The 20,636-nt window shown below is 46.0% G+C and overlaps 2 protein-coding genes across 2 annotated transcripts in view; one reads left to right on the forward strand and one right to left on the reverse strand.

Moving 5' to 3' along the window:
- Nucleotides 1–13,514, forward strand: part of SLC46A1 (solute carrier family 46 member 1) — a 28,196-nt gene extending 14,682 nt beyond the window's left edge. Inside the window, exons 2-5 of the mRNA XM_066599603.1 lie at nt 18–870; nt 6,270–6,353; nt 9,474–9,630; nt 12,321–13,514. Of these exons, the coding sequence (XP_066455700.1) occupies nt 18–870; nt 6,270–6,353; nt 9,474–9,630; nt 12,321–12,378 (1,152 nt within the window). The 3' untranslated portion in view covers nt 12,379–13,514. The remainder of the gene's footprint in view (nt 1–17; nt 871–6,269; nt 6,354–9,473; nt 9,631–12,320) is intronic.
- Nucleotides 1–20,636, reverse strand: part of LRRC75A (leucine rich repeat containing 75A) — a 454,790-nt gene that overhangs the window by 91,978 nt on the left and 342,176 nt on the right. The gene's annotated exons all lie outside the window — the stretch shown is intronic.

Genomic DNA, 20,636 nt, shown 5'->3' on the forward strand with positions numbered 1-20,636 from the left:
GTATTTTCTGTTTGTAGGAAGTGGAAACCCTCACATCGCATTGGAGTCTTTACTTGAACTTGAGTGGGTTGCTGGTTGGCCTCTTCTCTGTCATGTTGCTTGGCCCTTGGAGTGACCACGTTGGACGTCGGCCGGTACTCATCGTTCCATTCATCGGACTGGCCTTACAAATTGTCGTCTACCTTGTGGTCATGTACCAGGAACTACACGTTGGTTATTTATTGCTCGGGCGCATTATTAGTGGCCTCAGTGGGGACTTCAACATGGTCCTCGCTGGCTGTTTTGCCTACATAGCAGATATCACAGATCGACCATCACGGACATTCAGAGTTGCCGTCTTGGAGGCTTGCCTTGGCATCGCTGGAATGATAGCCAGCATCATTGGTGGACACTGGCGGAAGGCGCAGGGCTACATTAACCCTTTTTGGCTAGCTTTCGCTGTGAATGTTTTTGCGGCCATCTATGTTTATTTTTTTGTCCGGGAATCCGTGAAGGACAAGAAACCATCCAAATTGTTTACTCTACGACATTATCAGTCGATTTTTCGCCTCTTTGGTTTGCCTGGAGAGAACGGCCGACGAAGCAAACTTTTCTTGTACAGTCTGGCTCTTCTGCTGGTGGTGACTGTTCACATGGGGGCCAAGGACTTGATGGTGATCTATGAGCTGAGCTTTCCTCTCTGCTGGGACTCTGACTTGATAGGCTATGGATCAGCAGCAGAGCACCTCACGTACCTCAGCAGCCTGGCAGGGTTGCGACTCTTCCAGCTGTGTTTGGCGGACAGCTGGGTGGCAGAGATGGGCTTCTTGTCGAATATCTCGGGCTTGGTGGTCATCTCCTTGGCTGTAACTACTCCAATCATGTTTACAGGTGAAGTATAATATATATGTGTCAAAGTCTTGGATAAGCATCTTGTTCTTAGAGACAGATTTGATAAGTAATTTCTCAATTTGGCATCCGTATACTGTCTGTATAAAGCATAACCTAACAGGGAAGCACCAAGTATACCCATAGTGTGAAACTCCCTTAAGTCATGTGATTTCAACCATGGCCACTTACCTAAGGCCGTCGCTGTTCTCTAGTGAATCAACAAGCGTCTTTTCATGGTTCGTTGTTTAAAGTGACCCTCCAGTTTCAGGAATTCTGTCCCTCGACCTCTTCTGTTGCCCCTCTGATCCGCTGGTTCCAAGCCCTTTTCTGGCTGTTCAAGATGGCTGCAGTAATTTTCTAACTACCTGTTGATTGGCCAGGGCTGATCACCTGATCAACTCTGGCCATTTGGAGAGCAGGTATAGTGCTTTAGTAGTCTCAACACTACCAATGCACTGAGGATTGTCTAAAGATTGCGTCAGCCCTATTGTAATACCAAAAACCAGGATCTGGAACCAACGACTGGGAGGGATGGCAGAGGAGAACTGCAGGTAATGTTAACACCCTTTCCGGTCCTGGACCAGGATTTTGTCCTAAAACTGACTATGGCTGCTACCGCACAAGGTTTGTGTGTTGTGAGACGCACAACTATGAACCCCATTTTTTTTTTTTTTTTTTTGGAATGGGGTCATGATCCTTTTCTTTTTTCCTTTTCTTGCACCACGGTCTGAAATAAATTTGCAGCATGTCCTCTGTTTAAGGGGAAAGCCTCACTGATTGTTCTTGCTGGCTCCATTGTAAACATCGCATGACGTGAGATGCGATGCAATATTTACCATATACAAAAATGCGCAGTAATCGTTACGTCTAAATATATGCTGTTTCCTTGATCGATTGTCTTCTCCAAAAAACTTACTTTATTTATTGTATCGTGTCTTTCCAAAATGACATTTAGTAAACCAGCACAACCCCCCCTCGGGCCTGTGTACACAGGACTGTGTATTAAAGCTCTATTACATAGTATTTAGGTCACACAAAGCTCGTTATTTGCCAAAGTAAACAGTCTTAATTTTGCTAATCTTTTTGCGTATTGTATTCTAGTTTTGCCCTTAATTTAAGTGGTCCACCTCCTTTATCTGCTCAGTCTCTGTGCTTCTACACTGAACCATTATCTAACTAGAATCACTGTTTGCTGATCAGCAAAAAAACTTTTTAAACTAATGTTTTAGTTCAGCTCGCTGTAGGAGTGAATAAGAACGGCTGAACGATCGCTGTTTAAACGCACGATTAGTCAGCGAGAACTATTTTTATACTTGTATGACCTAGTCAGTAAGCCAACGAAATAACGTTCGTTGGCCATGCTTACATGAACAATTACTTTTCACTCATTTAAACTTTTTTTTTGTTGTTGTAATAGGATGATCATTCTGTTTAAAAGGGCCTTTATACACAATGTCCCACACTAATATACATAATACTCCAAAGGTGGTCTAATGTAACTTGTAGAAGGGCAAAACGACGCTGTTTGTCCGTCCAAGCCCACTTTTTATGCATCCTATGATTTATTTGGCTTGGCAGCAGCTGCTTGGCACAGGTTGCTCAAGTTTTTCCTACTGTTATGCCATTTATTGTGTAATGAAGAAATGTCTTCTCACCCTAAAGGCCTAGACGTACATTTATCTGCATTGGAGAAGTGGTAAGGGCTCTTTTACACAGGCCAACAAATCACATAGACTTACGCAGCTGGAATCTGAACAATTATCGTTCAATGTAAATGTGTGCCCCGACTGAACGGCCAACAAGAATCTGTTCACTTCTCATTCATCGTTCAGTTAATGCATGCAGAAAACTAAACGGATCTGCCTGTGTAAACAGCGGTTGTTCACTTATGAACGACTGCCTGCTTACTGTGAATGGGCTGGAACGATTCTCGTTTTTGTTTTTTTTTTTGTTTTTTTCCCCCTGCCTCCACTCACTAACAAAAAAAAATAAAGGGTGATCAAAGTTATTCAATACATTACATGTACCTGAAATTAGTTCCTTAAAAAAAAAAAAAACTATAACTTGACCTGCAAAATACAAAGCCTCGCATAGCTACGGTGATGAAAATAACCGTTCAGTGTAAATAGCGGTTGTTCAGTAGTAAACGGCCACTGTGTATCTCAGTGGAGAGGGGCGGGAGAGCGAGAGAAGTCTCCTGCACTGCCCTGCTGGCCGCTCTGTGAACCAGCCTGCTCTGCTAGTTCCCGTGCAGGAGCACAAGAGGGCAGAGACACCGAGGCGAGCGTCCCAACATTCGTCCCGTGTAAATGCACCTTAACTCTGACAACCCTTTCATAAAACCACAATAAAAAGTGAGTTTTTCCAATTTTAACGTGACTGTTGGGTTAAACAGAAATGTCAGTCGGACCGGCTCCACTCTGCGCATGCGCAGGCTTGGCAGCAGCTGGCGCATAGCAGAGACGGAAGACGCCGGGAGCGGGTGAGCCGCAGGTCTCTGCAGGGGCACGGGTCCGCATCCCGCTGAGGGTATTCTCATAGTTGGATCCGACCCGGCTGTCTGCAGGCGGCCATAGTTCTACATATCCTACTTCCCCATAGACTGGAGAGACACAGCCTGATAACGTGCTGACAAAGGCTTTAGTGAGTATTGCTGAGTGCAGAATGTGGTTTTCCTGCCTGTCTGCGGTGGACATATAGTGTTAGGATGAAAGCCCCGAGCTGCTTACCCTTCTGGTAAGTAAACTCTGCCACAACCCGCTGATCCTGTTTAAGGAAGTGGCTGGCATCTTCAAGCACCTTGACTGTTCAGCGCAGGTGTAGCAAAAAGCGTTACAAAGGGCATTCTGTTGATTGAACTAGGACAAGCGGGCTGCAGACAGACTTATTCCGCTCCCGATACAGCATATAGATTTATTGGTTTATGTTCTAAGTATCCCTAGCTGTGGCAGCAGGCAGCCAAAATGTTACTTAAAGGCTATGGACACCTTTGACATATAAATGTTTTTTACATAAGTGCTTCCTGTAAGTTAAAATACCATGTTTCCCTTAAAATAAGACACTGTTTTATATTAATATTTGCCCCCAAAAGGTCTTATTTTTAGGGGGTGTCTTAATACTCACCTAGCAGGCGACATCTGGGTCTGTCCCTCACACTGGGCTGCGGCGCTCCGGCAGTCTTCAGTGCTGGGTACATTCTCTTCCTGGTAATGGGGCTTGAATACCCTGTCTCTAGCAAGAGATTGCTGTGATTGGTTAAGGAACACTGCCTAAGCCAATCCGAGCTGGCGCTTGATTAACCAATCACAGCCATTAAATGAATGGCTGTGATTGGTTCAAAGCAAGCTCTGGTCCGGCAGCAGCAGTGCAGAGGCTGACCGCTGACCTCTCCCTCCCCCGATCTGTGTGGACAGTCCTGTATGCATCACAGATGGTGAGGGGGAAAGTCCGAGGTCACAGACTTGGCAGTGGCTGCCAGACCACGGCTGCAGGCTGGGTGAGTGGAATGCGAGCAAGGATGCTGCCGAGCCAGAGACCAATAGGGGAGGGGGGGTTGCTACTGGGGTGAGTTGTTGTTCTTCCTGCTTACCTGAGCCCCCATAACAAATAGTGTTTAAAAAAATGTTACCCCACCCCCACACCATTTAAAAAAAAAAAGGGGGTTGTACTTCCTCCTCGGGAATAGAAAAGCTGAAGGAGAGAGATGCATTTAAAACTAAAACACTATTGTAACGCCATGCAACATGCTAATATATTACGCATGGTATAACTAGAAGATTCGTTTTTGGGGTAAATATTATTTGAACAAGCTGCCTTAAAACATGGCATATGACAATCAGTTAGGCCTCATGTCCACGGGGAAAATCGGGCCCGCTACGGATTCTACATGTAGAATCCGTAGCGGGTCCCTCCTGCCCCGCGGACATGAGGGCTGAAAATCAGAATAAATGAGAATAAACTCACCTCCCATCCGCTCCGTTTCTTCTCTGCGTCGCGGCCGGATCTTCTTTTCGGCCGGCGGATGAATTCCTCACGCCGGCGGCACGTCGTCGACATGCCGCGCGCATGCGCCGGGCACATCCGCCGAGCCGAAGCAAGGGAGATGCGGCCGTGAGGAAGAGAAGACCTTCCCGGCCCGCTGCGGGTGAGTAAATGCTTTTAAATTCCTATTTTAGGTCTCCCACGGATCCGGACGGCTTCCATAGGCTCCAATAGAAGCCCGCGGGAGCCGTCCCCGCGGGAGACCCGCACGAAAATGGAGCATGGTCCAGATTTTTTCATGCTCCATTTTTTTTTTAAATCCCTTTTATTGACCATCCGCGGGTATTTATCTACCCGCGGGTGGTCAATGCATCCCTATGGGGTGCGGATCCGCGTGCAGGTAATCCGCTGCGGATCCTAAATCATATTTTCCCCGTGGACATGAGGCCTAAAACTTTTTATTTTTTAACCTTATTTTTGCCCCCCTTTTTTTTTTCTTTCCCTCCCTTTAAAACCCTACAAAATGAATCTTTCAATTTTAAATACAAGAGCCCCATGTGTCCCGGGAAAAAAAAGAGAAAAAAAAAGCCAACTCCTTTAGGCTGCCTGTCCACGGACGATGATCCGCCGGCAGATCACACTGTGTGAAGCTTTCCGTAGTGTTGCTATGGAAAGTGCAGGGCCGGTATCCACAAGCGGAGAATCATAGGGATTCTCCACTCGCTGGACTTAAATCGCAGCATGCTACGATTCTCCGCGGTAAGCCTATCTGTTTCTGTTTGATAGGCTCACCACTGAGAGCTGTCAGCTCCCCCCTGCATTTTGGGTATAAAGCTGAAGTCTGTGTGTTGCACCTAATATGTTCGTCCTTCAGAGCTGTAATCCTATAGCACTGAACTGTCCTAAGTCTATGTGGACGTAGACCTACAAGACATTTTGGTGTCTTTTTATGTAGACTTAGTTGATTTCTCTTAGAAATGTTGAAGGAGCTGTCGGCTCTCCTGATCCTTCCGGTCTATAAATCCTTGTGTCGCCTTATACAATAACCGCGCTGGAGTCTCTCTTCTTAGAATTCTGTACCCCTCTGTTATCCCTCCTGGCAAGGTTTGAATAAACTGACAAATTTGTCAATATGGTGTGTCCTTAGTCTGATACTATGAACACTGATTGGAGAATGCCGGTGTGTAGGGACAAGTGTAACGCCCAGTTGTCAGTTTCCTCATACACTTCCCGGAGTAATAACAGAGGAACACCAAATGCAGAACTCTAGGAAAGCTCCTCCAGCACAACTTCATGGGGAATACTGTACAAGCATTGATTAAAACGGCCTTGTTAGGAGAGCTATGACTTACATGGTAAATGGTATGAAATAAGTTGTTTATGATCACATCTTCATGTCTTCGTTACTTTTCTTGCAGGTTACGGGCTGAGGTTCTTCTCCATGGCAACCACTCCAGTTATTAGATCCAAGCTGTCTAAACTGGTGGAAGAGGGAGAGCAAGGTGAGGATGCACCTGTCCCCGAGCTGTCTTATGTGAGGGGCATCTAAGTCATTAGCAATAAAGGGCACTTCTGGATGAGCACATGGAGAGAAACGGGTAACGGTCAAGTCAGGCGCTGCTTATCAAGGGGGGGGGGGGGTGACTATTAGTCAGACTTGTTAAAAATCATAGCTTTCTGTCTCCTATTGAGAGAAACGGGGATTAAGCTGCCCCAATTTCAGTCGATTGCATCCAATTCACAAATATCCAACACCCCGTACCAGAATGAGCGGGGCCCTCGAACTGTGAGGCATATGCAATATTTTATTATTGAACTAGTTAAAGGGATCACTTATCTGAAGTGTATAAGAGGACAAAGGTTCCTCATTCCCGTTAACCTCTGTCATCATAGCTGTTACTTCTGGAAAACCCAAGTACAACAACCCTTCGTGCTTCATATACGGCCTCATCAAGCTGTGGGATTCCCTGTCAGATGCTCCTGGATTGGAGAGGATGGCAGGGATAAAATATTGTAAGGACTGATTTGGCACTTCTGTAGTCTTTACTTCCTCAGTGTCGCTCCCGGCTGTATAGGGAAGTACTGCCGGCCCCATTCGCTTCTTAAAGAGATTCCTACTTTTAGTCCTATAAGCTAAGCCCATGGGCTGACAGTGGGTGACCGCTGAATCCGGGGATGTTCTACTTGCCTCCCCCATCGGTTTCCCAGTGTGAGCGCTGAAAGCAGTGCATTGAGTGGTGCGAAGTAGTCGCCCATTGTAAAATTGGAACTGGTGGACTACTTGGCATGCCGCTCAATGCTTTGAGCGGCGACTTTCAGCGCTGAGACCAGGGGATTGACAGGGGGAGGTAAGATAATACTTGCGTCCCCAGACTCCACGGGTCACCTACTTTCAGCCCAAAAACTTGGCTTATAGGGGTAGGTGACACGTTCCCTTTAATGTAGCTGTGCTGCACTGTGGCCCCTTCAATCTCAGGATCGGTAGGAGTCTCAAAGGGGGGGGGGGTTACCCGGGAAGATAATTTTCAGTGAAAATGAGCAGTTTGACAATGACAGTTTTGCTACAATCACTCGTCTCTATGCAGAATGCGTTTATTGGACGCGGTTTAGACAGCAGGATGTGCCGCTAATGAGTAAGCACATTCGTCTTATTGTGCGCTCGCACAGTAACTTATTTTGGTGCTGATTTTCAACAAATTTTAGACATGGACTTCCCAGCAGACTTCACCCTTTCAATTGCAGTTTGCTGGGGATCCGCACCAGTGGTAACGATTTGTGAACACACTAAAGGCCCGCGGGGTTTTGAACGATAGTTGTCCCGTGTAAATGCATGCAGAGACTGAATGAGAGCCGCCCAGTCATTCAGTTTCAGCATCCTCGAAAACCGAACGACAAGCTGTTCAGTACTGAATGAACGTTGCTTACAGTGAATGGAGGCTGCCAGAGAATGAATGCTCACCGTCTGCCCCATCTCCCTGCTGGCTGTGCTGTGAGCGATCCAGCGATACTCATTGCTGTGTAAGGGCTCATGCCCACGGCTGGGTTACATTCCACCTGCGAAATCTTGCAGCAGAATCAGACCTGACACCCCCAGAGACCCTATATTCGCCTGTCTGGATCCGCCGCGAGAGTGTCAGCCGGTCCGCGTGACGCGACAGCGCTGGGGTATGACACAAGTTCCTGCGATGAGGTGGAAATTGCATCGGCTGCCCCACATCTTCTTAAACTTCCCAGGACATTTCCTGTGTTGTTTCCCCCCCCCCCCCCCCCTCCTCCTCCTCATTGGGCGTTAGAACATGCACTATAGGCCATTTACACTGGACAATTATCGCTCAAAATTGGTTTGAGCGATAATTGTCCCGTATGAATGCCAAAAATTGTTACTATTCGTCCACTTCTCGTTATCGCTAACTTTCAGTCAGCATTAAAACCATTGTTGGATTGCGGGCTTCTGGCTGCTTGTAAACGCTCCCCACTTCACATAGAGGGTGAAGCGCTGAGTGAGAAGCCCACAATCCAGCGGTGAATTCTGTCTAAACGCTCTCCATGAGCGCTAACTACCTTATCGGTGACGTCAGCAGTTGTGCAGTCATTTAGATGACTGTTGTCCCGTGTAAGAGACATTAAAGGGGTTGTCTCGCACCGAAACGGGTTTTTTTTTTAATTTTTCCTTAAGCCCCCCCCCTCCTCCCAATTAGGCGCAGGACAACCCCAAAGGATGTGTTTAAAAAAAAAAAATTTTTATTACTTACCCGAATCCCCGCTCTGCGATGTCTTCCGTCTTCCTTCACCATGATGGCCGCCGGGATCTTCACCCACGATGCACCGCGGGTCTTCTCCCATGGTGCACCGTGGGCTCTGTGCGGTCCATTGCCGATTCCGGCCTCCTGATTGGCTGGAATCGGCACACGTGATGGGGCGGAGCTACGAGGACCAGCTCTCCGGCACGAGCGGCCCCATTTACCAGGAAGAAGACCGCACAGCGCAAGCGCGTCTAAAAAAGCAAGAAGACATCAGAATTAGACGGATCCATGGCGATGGGGACGCCAGCAACGGAGCAGGTAAGTGAATAACTTCTGTATGGCTCATATTTAATGCACGATGTATTTTACAAAGTGCATTAATATGGCCATACAGAAGTGTATACCCCCACTTGCTTTCGCGGGACAACCCCTTTAATTTACATCCATTTCAAGGCGATCTCCTCTTGAGCTAGAGAGGGGGAACTCCTCAGAAATAGTTTTTGACCGTGTCCAGCTATCCTCTTCAGGCAAACATCTTGGGGTGTCTTACAAATGGGCAATCCCAATACCTCATAACTCAATGACACCCCTTTGTGGCAGGCACCTAGGACTTAGTGTCTGGGGCATCCTTCTCTGAAATAGATGAGTGGGAGTCAGCAAGCCTTTTTCTGCCCACATAAAAGATCAATCGCTGTTGGCTTGGCTGATTGCCGATCATCATGCCATCTGACTATTCCAGCAAACGACGATTCATTTAATAGTCTTAATAGATTGTTCAGACCATCTAGAAAATGACCTCAGATTTTGAATAGTTTGCAGCACTGATTGTAATGAACCGGGTTCCTATGCTCACTGTGTCTCCATTGTTCTCATCCGCAGGGGCATTATTCTCCGTTGTTGCTTGTGTGGAGGGGGTCTCCTTCATCTTGGCCACCAGTATCTTCAATTCTCTGTATCCAGCTACGCTCTACTTCATGAAAGGATTCGCCTTCTTGTTTGGCGCGGTTGTCTTGCTGATCCCAGCCGGAATCATTGGGTAAAAATTTTTTTTTTTTCTTTAATCTTTTAAAAAAAAAGTGGTATTCCCATCTGAAGAAGCCAACACAAATCAGCTGCTTGTTGCATCAACATTTGGGTGTTATGGAAAGGGCATTCGCCTAGTAGGTGGTGGCTCCATGGGTGGAAGACACTTAAAGACACTTCCTGATACATGCGACACACTTTTAGGAGTTAGTAGATTAGGAATGCGCCAAGTAAATCAGCAGGATGAGTTTAGTTAACAAACAATCAATCACTCACCTGGTACAGAGCAAGGTAAATCTGGCTAGACATACCTCGCTGACACCCGCAGTCCGGGAAGGCTTGAAATAAATTCTTTTACTCCCGAATCCATGGATGGACACTGAGCCGCAGACATATAACAAGCAACACCAATAGTGGGTGCTTGAGACAAAATATGGTAAACCACAAGGAAAAAAAGAATATTTGTGCTCATGGGGAGAAAGAAGACTTATATACTCCAATATACTTTATTTAAATATTAATAACAGCAACGCGTTTCGGCGTTAAGATGAGCTTTTGATGAGCTTGAGAAAGGCGACATGTTATCGCCGAAGCGCATTGCTCTGTTAATATTTAAATAAAGTATATTGGCGTATATAAGACTTCTTTCTCCCATACTTTTAAGAGTGGTCACATGGTGGAATTTTCATGTAAATTCCACCCCAAAAAAAGCATCAATGTCTGTCTGTCTTGCACTGTTTTTGGCAGAGATCTGCACATGGAATTTTCCCTGTCAGTGGGCAAAGTCTGCAAGAACACTTGTTTCTGGGTCAGATCTGCACATGAATTTTGCCTATTCACAGGGCAAACTCTGCGTGTGTATCTGCACCAACACCCGCAGTTTGTGGTTTATTTTTTTTTTTTTTGGTTTTTTTTTTTTTTTTAAGAGGTGGAAAATTCTGCGGTGAAGTCTCCAGGGTGACTGTTCGTGCAATAAGATCGGTCTGAATATTTGCACTCTAGTTTTGGTATGGGGAAATCTGTCTGAGGCCGCCTGCAGACGAGCAGGTTGGATCCAGCGGAGAGAATTCTTGGCGCGGGACCCGACCCGAGAGCCTGCTGGGACGAGCGCGTACTCGCCCGCGCCTGGCGGCCCCGACTCTTTCATGTGCCGGCTGCCGGGCAGCCGGCGCATGCGCAGACCGGAGCCGGCGGCCGGTTGAGTAACGTGTCTGTGCGAGGCTCTGTGAGCCCCGCACAGAAATAGGACATGCCGCGGTTTGTTTGCCGCGCGAGATTTCGCGCGGCCAAACCGCGGCCGTCTGCATAGGAGTGCATAGTGTAATGCACTCCTATGCAGGCTTTCAGTGGCGGAAATACCGCGGGAAATACCTCCGCGGGATTTCCGCCTGTGTGCAGGCGGCCTGACTGCGGGGAAAATTTAGAAATGGAGGATTCCTGCTGGGTTTCTCTATGATGAGAGAATCCTTTTACTGAAATGTTATCGGAAAGATATTAATCCCAGGAAAACCCGTTTAAAGAGATGTCCTGTTCCTATACTGCATTATTTGCACCGGATTAAGGCTTTTTTTTTTTTTTTTTTAAATGGCTGCTTTTGTAAGGCCCGCCTCTATTCACTGTAAGCAGACAGTTGTCCAGAATCAAACGACTGCTGTTGACACAATGGCACGTCGGGACGATTATCATTCAGATTCCCAAGGGAGCCTGAATGATCATCATCCCTTGTAAAAGAGAGAGAACTCTAGGATCAGTACCAGGATGGGGCATCTAGCAGATCACCACAATCCAAGTCGTTTCATTACTTCTCAGTTGCTTGATCTGCAGACCACAATCTAATCCATCCTACACGCCCCTCCAATATTGTGTGACAGGGTAAATACATATTTGTAGTACATGCCTGATGCCTTAGCTGGACACATGGACTACATTATTTCCACTGGTATTTACTAAATGTCCTCCAGAAGTACATTTATCTGGTAGGGAAGTGCATAACCTTCAAAGTGACAATCCATCAGGAAACTGCAGGCGTCCTTTTTGTTTAAGAACGCCCCCCTTCCCTATAGATGGAAGAATTCTGCTAGATGGGATGATTCCAAAAGAATGGTGTGATGGTAAAGCTGGTTTATTCATACACTAATTGACAAGTCTGTAGTCCAGTTCTGCCCGGACACATCCTGGCATATCCTGTTATCGATTCCACTGCGCGGTGATGTGACGGTTCATGTCGTCCGGTATCCCCAACACTGCCCACATCGACCATCTGTAAGGAGCGGTAAGACTTTAAGGATGGTTCTATCTCTTCATGTCATTTTGCGGGTGTATGTAATTTATGCCGGAATCTGCTTTACCTTTGCACCATTCTTCTTGAATCGCCCATAACTACTAAATTTTGATATTACCATTTATACGCTTCCCCAGACCAACCATCGGTGAATCTTCATTCTGACATCGATGGGAAAAGTCTAAAAAATGTTCACAATCTAATTCCCGTTTCTGGTCTGTTCATGTGATCTAGATATTTTTAATGTGTTCCTCCCCTCTTTGGGTTGTCTTCTATTGAGGTCTATACCAATTCTTGTCCTCTCTAGTGCTATTATATAGCTGACACTTAAAGCTATGGTTGTCCAGCCCGGTGTACATAGACATGTTCTCCTGTTTCCAGTATTGGTCAGTAACCATTATTTTTTTCCTATTTATTGACAGGTTGGTTGAAATTTGCAGCCAGAAACCTCTCTACAGCCAGTTTGCAGAAATTTCCTGACTGCCTTAATGCTACGCAGCTGCACAACTGAGGGCGATGAATCCGCTGTGAAGGAGCCGATGATAAAACGGACTGTGTGACACCAAGTGTCACTTGTGATGGTTCTGGCCTCACCATGGACAAGCACTTGAAGACCTTACAAACCTGACAAATTTTTAGACTTTTTAACTAATAAACGTGACCATGTGGTCGGCCTACGCTGATGTATAACACACGGTATAATTTTTGTATGTAATGATTTAACCCTATACGGGCCAGAAGGCCAATTTAGGAAGCCAAGCAAAACTTGACCTTTCAGTTGAGTTTATAGTCTAAATCCTAAAATATGGTACTTGATTGTTGGCTTTAGTTGAGTCCTGTGGTCGTATATCTTGCGCCCCAGTAACATCCTAATGGCCCTTTCACACGGGACTATTCGTTCAGATTTCCGCGCCCCCGTCTCGTGTAAATGGGCCATGACACTTGGTGGTTGCAGGGCATTGTAGGTAAAAGTAAAACAAGTTCCTGGACTGCTATGTGAAGCAACAAATGGTCTTAACCCCCCACCCTCCATAAACTTATCACCACCCCACTTCACAGCACTGATGGCGATGTATTTGCTCACTTGCTAAGGAGTTACAGACCAGCCTCATGCATGAAACTTTTTGCCACTAAGACACTCTTCTTGTTGATCAACTTGCAGATGGAGCCGAACTAAATTCATCATTCACTAGCAAAGCGGTTATGACCACAAATTATATATTAATGCTGTGCCAACTGTCAGACTCCACTCTAATGTCCTAAAGTGATCAGTTTATGGTTTTTTTATAATTTTTTTTCTTTTTTAATAAGGTTTGTTTCTACTCTTTTGTCTTAAGTTAATAACTCTGAAGTCAGTTTTTGTAAACAAATAAGAGTTCTAGATGTAGCAATACCAGGAATTGTCCTCTGTGCACGCGAATACCGTCTGCTCATATCCTGCATGAGTATGTACGCCGCTGGGATAACGTCCTGCAGGATGACTCGAGCACTTCCTGTCCCAGTGCACTAAGCTGACACATTTCTGCAATAAGATGTGACTATATCCATTAAATCTGATGTATGTGAACTTCTTTCATTGTATCATAGACATTCCATTAAATCTGCTGCTAAATCTGCATGACTCTGAAGTGATGGATGTGACGTTTGACCTGCTTTTCAAAAGGTGTTTTCACATTTTACACTTGGGGTCCATTCGACTCAGAACCTGATGTGGTACAAGTAGAGATGAGCGAGCGTACTCGGAAAAGCACTACTCGCTCGAGTAATTTGCTTTATCCGAGTATCGCTGTGCTCGTCCCTGAAGATTCGGGTGCCGCTGCGGCTGACAGGTGAGTCGCAGGGGAGAGCGGGCGGGAGAGAGGGAGAGAAAGATCTCCCCTCCGTTCCTCCCCGCTCTCCCCTGCAGCTCCCCACTCCGTGCCGGCACCCGAATCTTAAGCCCTGAGCACAGCGATACTCGGATAAAGCAAATTACTCGAGCGAGTAGTGCTTTTCCGAGTACGCTCACTCATCTCTAGGTACAAGGTTTGTTTTTTTTTTCGTTTTTTTTACACAGCTCCCACTGACTTCTATGGATGTTACATAAATGGCAAAGCTCAGCAGGGCTGGGCTGTTTCAATCAACCGCATTGAGGGTGGCCAGGGCAGTGAAATTACTAACTCAAAATTACCTACAGATCCAAAGGTTGGACCGGCACCAGTTAGAGGTTTGTGGCATAAAGAGGTATGCCGATTTCAGACTTGGGTCAGTTTAAGACCAAATAAGGATTGGGGATTCCGCGAGTGTTTTGATCCGCGGTAATACGTGGATCAATCAAATGCATTGTATTATGCATTGCCGCTCACATTAGCGGGTCAGAATTGCGTGATCCGCTTTTGGTTAAATAGAACGCAGCATGTTCTCTTTTACCAGGGATATATGTGACGTAGAGCCAATTGTTCTCTAGGGTTGCGGCTATACCTGCAGCCCATACGAAATTATATTGCATATGAACTACAGGGATCCGCATCATCGCTAAGCGATGGTGCGGGAAATGTAAGCCAAAAGAGTGTACTGCGCATGACTGCCTACGTGAGTGTGCAATGCATTACGTGGCTGTACGTAGGGTCACAGACGGGCTCACAGCTGGAATCCACTGCAGGACTCCCACAGCAGATTACGCTTAGGCCATGTGAGCCTGTCCTTAAACCCTGTGAGTTGGCACCCCCATGGATTGGGCTTGTTTATTCTAACACCTCCTACAGGTACTTGATTGGATTGAGAACAAAGGAATTTGGAAGCCAATTGTCACTTTTGAACTTTCTCATGATTCTTAAACTATTTCTGACCAATTTACAAACCATTTTCACAGTGGGGCAGGTCACATCCTCCTCTGCCACTAGGGAATATCATGAGGGGGGTTGACACTTCATCTGTAACAATGTTTAGGTAGGGGGTACATATCAAAATAACAGCCACATGAATGCCAGAACCCAAGGTTACCCAATAGAACATTGCCCAGAGCCTCACACTGCCCGCACCAGCTTGTCTCTTCCACTAGTGCATCCTGGGCCAACTCTTTCCCTAGGTAAGCCATGTGCATCCAGCTGTCCATGATGTGATTCATCAAACTAGGCTACCTTTCTCAGTTCTGATGCCCCAATGCCCATTATAAGTGGTGCACAAGGGTCATCATGAGCACGGCAAGCTCTAATGCCAAGTGTGTTCTGACACCTTTCTATCATAGTGCACATTAAAGGGCCACTCCGGTGATTTCTTTTTCCATTAATTACATAGCTTATCTCCCCCCCCCCCCTGCCCCGCCTCGCGCCCCCCCCCCCCCCCAATTATAAGTGAACTAGTGTTACCTTGGTTACTTATTTCCTTCTTGCTGAAACCCCTGGCCTCTTCATGTGTTTTTTTTTTTTGTTTTTTTTCTTTTTTAAATCCTGACCAGCTGAGAACTACTTGGATGGTTGATAAGCATCTGAGGGGGTTGAACAGCATGGGGGTGGCTGCAATACACAGAGGAGACCTATAGAGTGTGACAGACAATCGGGTGAGGGGGCAGGGATGGAAAAATGTTTTTGTTAACGTGGACTTTTTTTTGAAAATTTTTTTTAAAGGGATTGCCTGCCTTTTTTTTTTTTCCTCAAAAACACTACCCATACTCTGGAAAGGTCACCAGTAGTTGATGCTTTAAAGTCCATCAGCTGATCGTCTGGCCTGCTGTCTAGTGCAGCAGGCAAGGTGTAATCAGCAGCCAGGAGGAAGTGCTTGTGCAGGCTTCACTACCATTGAATGCAATGGGAGAGCTGCACTGCTACAGCACTTCCTCCTCAGGATGGAATGTGACATCCTGACCAGCAATATTAACCCCTTCATGACCAATGACGTATCTATGAAGAGAGGTTGCATGGCAACCTCTCTTCATACAGTGCGGGCGTTAGCTGTTTATAACAGCTGACACCCGCGGGCAATAGCCGTGCGCGGCTATTAACCATTTAAATGCCGCTGTCAATTTTGACAGCGGCATTTAAATCCCCCGAACAATGTTTGGGGGTCCCGCACGGCCCCCCCCCCCCGCGGTGAGATCGGGGGAGCCGTGCAGGTGTCATGGCAGCCGGGGGCCTAATGAAAGGCCCCAGAGCTGCCTTAACAGACTGCCTATCAAGCCATCCCCGTGGGGTGGCTTGATAGACTGCCTGTCAAAAAGCAGTATGACGTAATGCTATAGCATTACGTCATACTGCAGGAGCGATCAAAGCATCGCATGTTAAAGTCCCCCAGGGGGACTTCAAAGTAATGTAAAAAAAATCAAAGTTTTTTTTAATTGAAGAAAAAAAAAGTTGTAAAAGTTTAAATCACCCCCTTTGCCATATCTATTATTAAAAAATCTAATTAATGTATTTGATATCGCCGCGTCCGTAAAAGTCAGAACTATCAAAGTAGCGCATTATTTTTTCTGCACGGTTGACGTCGTCCGAAAAAAAGGAACGCCAGAAATGCTCTTTTTTTTTAGTTATCCTGTCTTCCATAAAAAAATGCAATTAAAAAGCGATCAAAAAGTCTTATGTATTCCAAATTGGTACTACCAGGAACTACAGGACCTCCCGCAAAAAATGAGCCCTTGCTGAACTACGTCGACGGAAAAATAAAGTTATTGCGCGCACAAAATGACTGCAGAAAATAATTGAAAAAAATGACGTCTTTGAAAAAAAAGAGTCGTATAGTAAAAAAAAAAAAAAACTACATCTTTGGTATCGTAGTAATCGTACCAACCTATAGAATAAAGTATGTCTCTTTTTGCCGTTTGCGCGCCGTAGAAACAAGACGCACTAAAAGATGGCGAAACTTTTTTTTTCATTTTACTACACTTAGAAATTTTTAAAAGTTTTTCAGTACATTATATGGTACTTTAAATGGCACCATTGAAAAATACAACTCGTCCCACAAAAAACAAGCCCTCATACAGCGACGTCGATGGATAAATAAAAGGAGTTATGTTTTTTTATTTTTAAAGGGGGGAGGAAAAAACGAAAATGGAAAGAGAAAAAGCGCCGTGTCATTAAGGGGTTAATACATTCTGTACATAGTACACATTTTGGTATTCCACTTGGCGAACACTGTTTTGGGGGGGGAAAAAAAGACTTCTTTCTTATGTTGACATTTTTATCATTTAATGGTGACCAGATTTTCCCAGAGTTAAAGTGGGAAATGGGGGAGTGGTCAGGGGCGGGGCTTATCACGATGTATGATTTTTTTACCTCCATCGTTATAAAATGTACAGGCTGTTTTGAAAAGGCGGGGAGCAAATTCCTCAGCATTTCTGCATCCAAAAAAAAAGTCAAAAATCTGTACCATTGGTGTGGCTTTTGACTGAAAATTGTCCACGTACCCGCAGCTAGTTTCATACTAGGCAGTGCTCCTCCATAGGTTTCTCACTGTCAGAGCTCCCCGGCTTCTAAATTCCCAGCGGCCTGTTGTGGTCTCGTCCGACCAGACTCCTGGGAACTGGAAGCCGAGTAACGCTGACAGCAGGAAGTCTACGGAGGAGATGAGGGAGAGTGCCGTGTTGCATGAAATCAGCTGTCAAAATGCGCACCAATGGTACAGATATTGACTGTTTTTTTGGATGCAGAAATTCTGTGGAAATGTCTGCTCTGGACGTACCGCAACATTTCTGCCACGTGTAAACATACCGTAAGTCAGCGTGTGATATACTGTCATGTGCAGGGTGGTCCCAGTAGTTATAGTGTCCCCTATATAATCCCTAGAAATAATAGTGCCAGTAGTAAGTGACAACCCCCATAAGTAATAGTACACACACGGTAACTCAGGAACTAATAGAATTCCCCCTGAAACCCATTTGCTTACCACCTCCTGGTCTTCAGAGGGCCACTGCTGCTTTTCTCACCGCTGCTGCAGGTGAAAGTGTGTGCGCGCCTGCAGCAGCGCCTCCTTCCCTGCAGAACTAAGAGGTCAGGGGAGGAGTGGAGAAAGATTCTGGATGCACACACTGCTGTCAGTGTGTGCGTCCGTCCGCGGTGCTGCAAAGTGATTGCCAGCTGGTGCGCCTTTACGTAGAGTTGGAAAAGATAGTACTTGTCCTCGGCTGTTCCCATAGACTCCTATGAGAGCATCAGAATAGGGAAGGGGGAGGGAGTTTAGCAGCGGCTCGCGTTGCTAAAGTCCCACCCCTTGCTGGCAGCTCCCTTAGGCTTCTATGGGTGTATCTATTGCAGCGCTAAAGTCTCTGCTCCCCCCGGCCCACGGAATTCCGGGCTGTGGCTTATATGTCGCAACCCGGCCATGCAGATGGGAGATTTAGCTGCGATTTAGCTGCGACTTGGTCATGGCTTTCTCCCGTTCGTGTGATTTTATGTATGCTTTCATCCATTCAATTAATAGCTAATTACTCTCAAATATGAAGCAGGAGTTTATGGGCGTTTAAACATCAACTCAATCCCATTATTACTAGAAGGAATGTATCACCTACATCGTTTACAAATAAAACCCGACAGTGACACATTTTCTAATGTGTTTTCATTTTCTGATTGTAGTCTTTGTCTATTGTCTGTCCCTGACCATGGGGGCTGTCATCTTGCAGGAGCTACATGAGATATACTTTATAACAGCCTCCTGGGCCATTCACTTAAAGGACAACGGGGTTTATTTAATTTAATGGGAGACTTCCGGGACATGTTGCCTGACCTGTGAAGAGGTGAATGTGCAGGGAGGTGGTGTATAATCACAGCTGATCACCTATGGTGATAATTGGTGGATTCTGTATTATTAATGTATAAAGGCCCATTTAGATGCAACGATTATGGCTCAAAATTAGCTGAAAACCCATCTTTTGAACGATAATCGTTGCGTGTAACTGTGTCAATCTTTCACTTTTTTGCCGAATGATGAATTTCAGTTTGGCATGAAATCCATCGCCTGGCGGAACAGCTGATAAAAAGGACCGCAGGCTGTGTTCTGCCTGGGGAGCGCTGATTATATTGTCTCAGCTGTCAGCCCCAAGGCAGAACAAAGGGAATGTATTCAGGGAACAGTGGAGGGTTTGTTCGCTGAATACAGCTCCCGGCGGCTCACACTTTCCTAATTGGTACTGATTGGCATTATTACCAAGTAATAGTTTATGCGAAATGATTGTTCAAAATTAGAGATAAGTGAGCATACTCGCTAAGGACAATTACTCGAGTGAGCATTATCCTTAGTGAGTACCTGCCCACTCGGAAGAAAAGATTCGGGTGCCAGAGGGGAGCGGCTGGGGGGAACGGAGAGGAGATCTCTCTCTCCACCCCGCTCCCCCCTGCTCACTCCCGCAACTCACCGCTCACCCGCGCCAGAACCTGAATCTTTTCTTCCGAGCGGGCAGGTAATCGCTAAGGATAATGCTCGCTCATCTCTATTCAAAATCCATCTTTTGAGCGATCATCTTTGTGTGTAAATGCACCCTAAGTGTTTGCCTTTCACTGTATCCCTGCTTGTCTTGATAATGAGAGACTGCTGCAAAGTTTGTTCAAGTTTTTATCCCAGAACTGGAGGTATCAACCTATTATTAAGGTACTTTTACATGGAGTGAGAAATCCCTCGCCTGAGCAAGCAAGCAAACGATTAATGGCCATTTACACGGGACGAGTATTGCACAAAACCCGTTCAAATTAACAGATTTACGTGATAATCGTCGCATCTAAATCCATAGCCATTGTGCATTATTCGTTTACAGTTCGCTGGTCGCTCACTTTCAACCAGCATGGAAGTCATTGCTGGATCACTGACTTCTCGCTGAGCGGTAAGCCAGCGGTGATCTGCCTGTGTAAACGCTCTGCACGAGTGATAACAACCTAGCGGTGATGTCAGCGCTCGTGCAGTCACTTAGACGACTGTCATCCCATCTAAATGGGACATGACACAGTTTGGGCAGTCACCCTGCGTACCTGATTTCTCTGTATTGCGGATGACCGGTGGCCATTCACAATACAGTTTTGTTTTATTTTCATTGTCTGTATTACCTACGCCGTTGCTAAGCGATGACGCGGGTACCCACCGCCCATACGCAATGTTAATTGCTAGAGATGAGCGAGTGCACTCGGTTCGGGTGTTTTTGCACTCCAGCACCGCTTTTTCCGAGTAACTGACTACTCGGACGAAAAAGATCCGGGGGGCGCCGGGGGTGAGCGGGGAGTTGCAGAGGGAAGTGGGGGGGAGAGAGAGCTCCAGAGCTCCCCCCTGTTCCCCATTGCTACCCGCCGCTCCTCCACGCCGCCCCCTGAATCTTTTCGTCCAAGTAGTCAGTAACTCGGAAAAAGCGGTGCTGGAGTGCAAAAACACCCGAACCGAGTAGGTTCGCTCATCTCTATTAATTGCATATAGGCCGTGGGTTGGACGCCTCCATTGACATCGATAGAGGCTTTCCGCATGGAGTCCGCAGCAAAATAAAGCACGCTGCAATTTTTCTTCCGCTTGCGAAATACAGAATTCATATCCACAAGTGTGAAGAAAAAAAACAAATGTTAATGCCTTTCAACGCCTGCATTTTGCCGCATATCCTCTGTGCGGGTGGTGATTGCGGATCTTCCCCCACCCAAATGAGAATGAGTGATCCAGCGATTTTTTTTTTTTTATTTTTCTTTTTTTTTTAAATAAATGATAATCGTCCATGTAAAAGCGTCCTTAGACCTAGTGGTCAGTGTAAAAATGTAGAATTTTAGGATATTTTAAAAATACAGCTCATGAGACAATATTTG

The sequence above is a fragment of the Eleutherodactylus coqui genome, chromosome 4 (assembly GCF_035609145.1).
Source record: "Eleutherodactylus coqui strain aEleCoq1 chromosome 4, aEleCoq1.hap1, whole genome shotgun sequence".
In the NCBI taxonomy this organism is placed as follows: domain Eukaryota; kingdom Metazoa; phylum Chordata; class Amphibia; order Anura; family Eleutherodactylidae; genus Eleutherodactylus; species Eleutherodactylus coqui.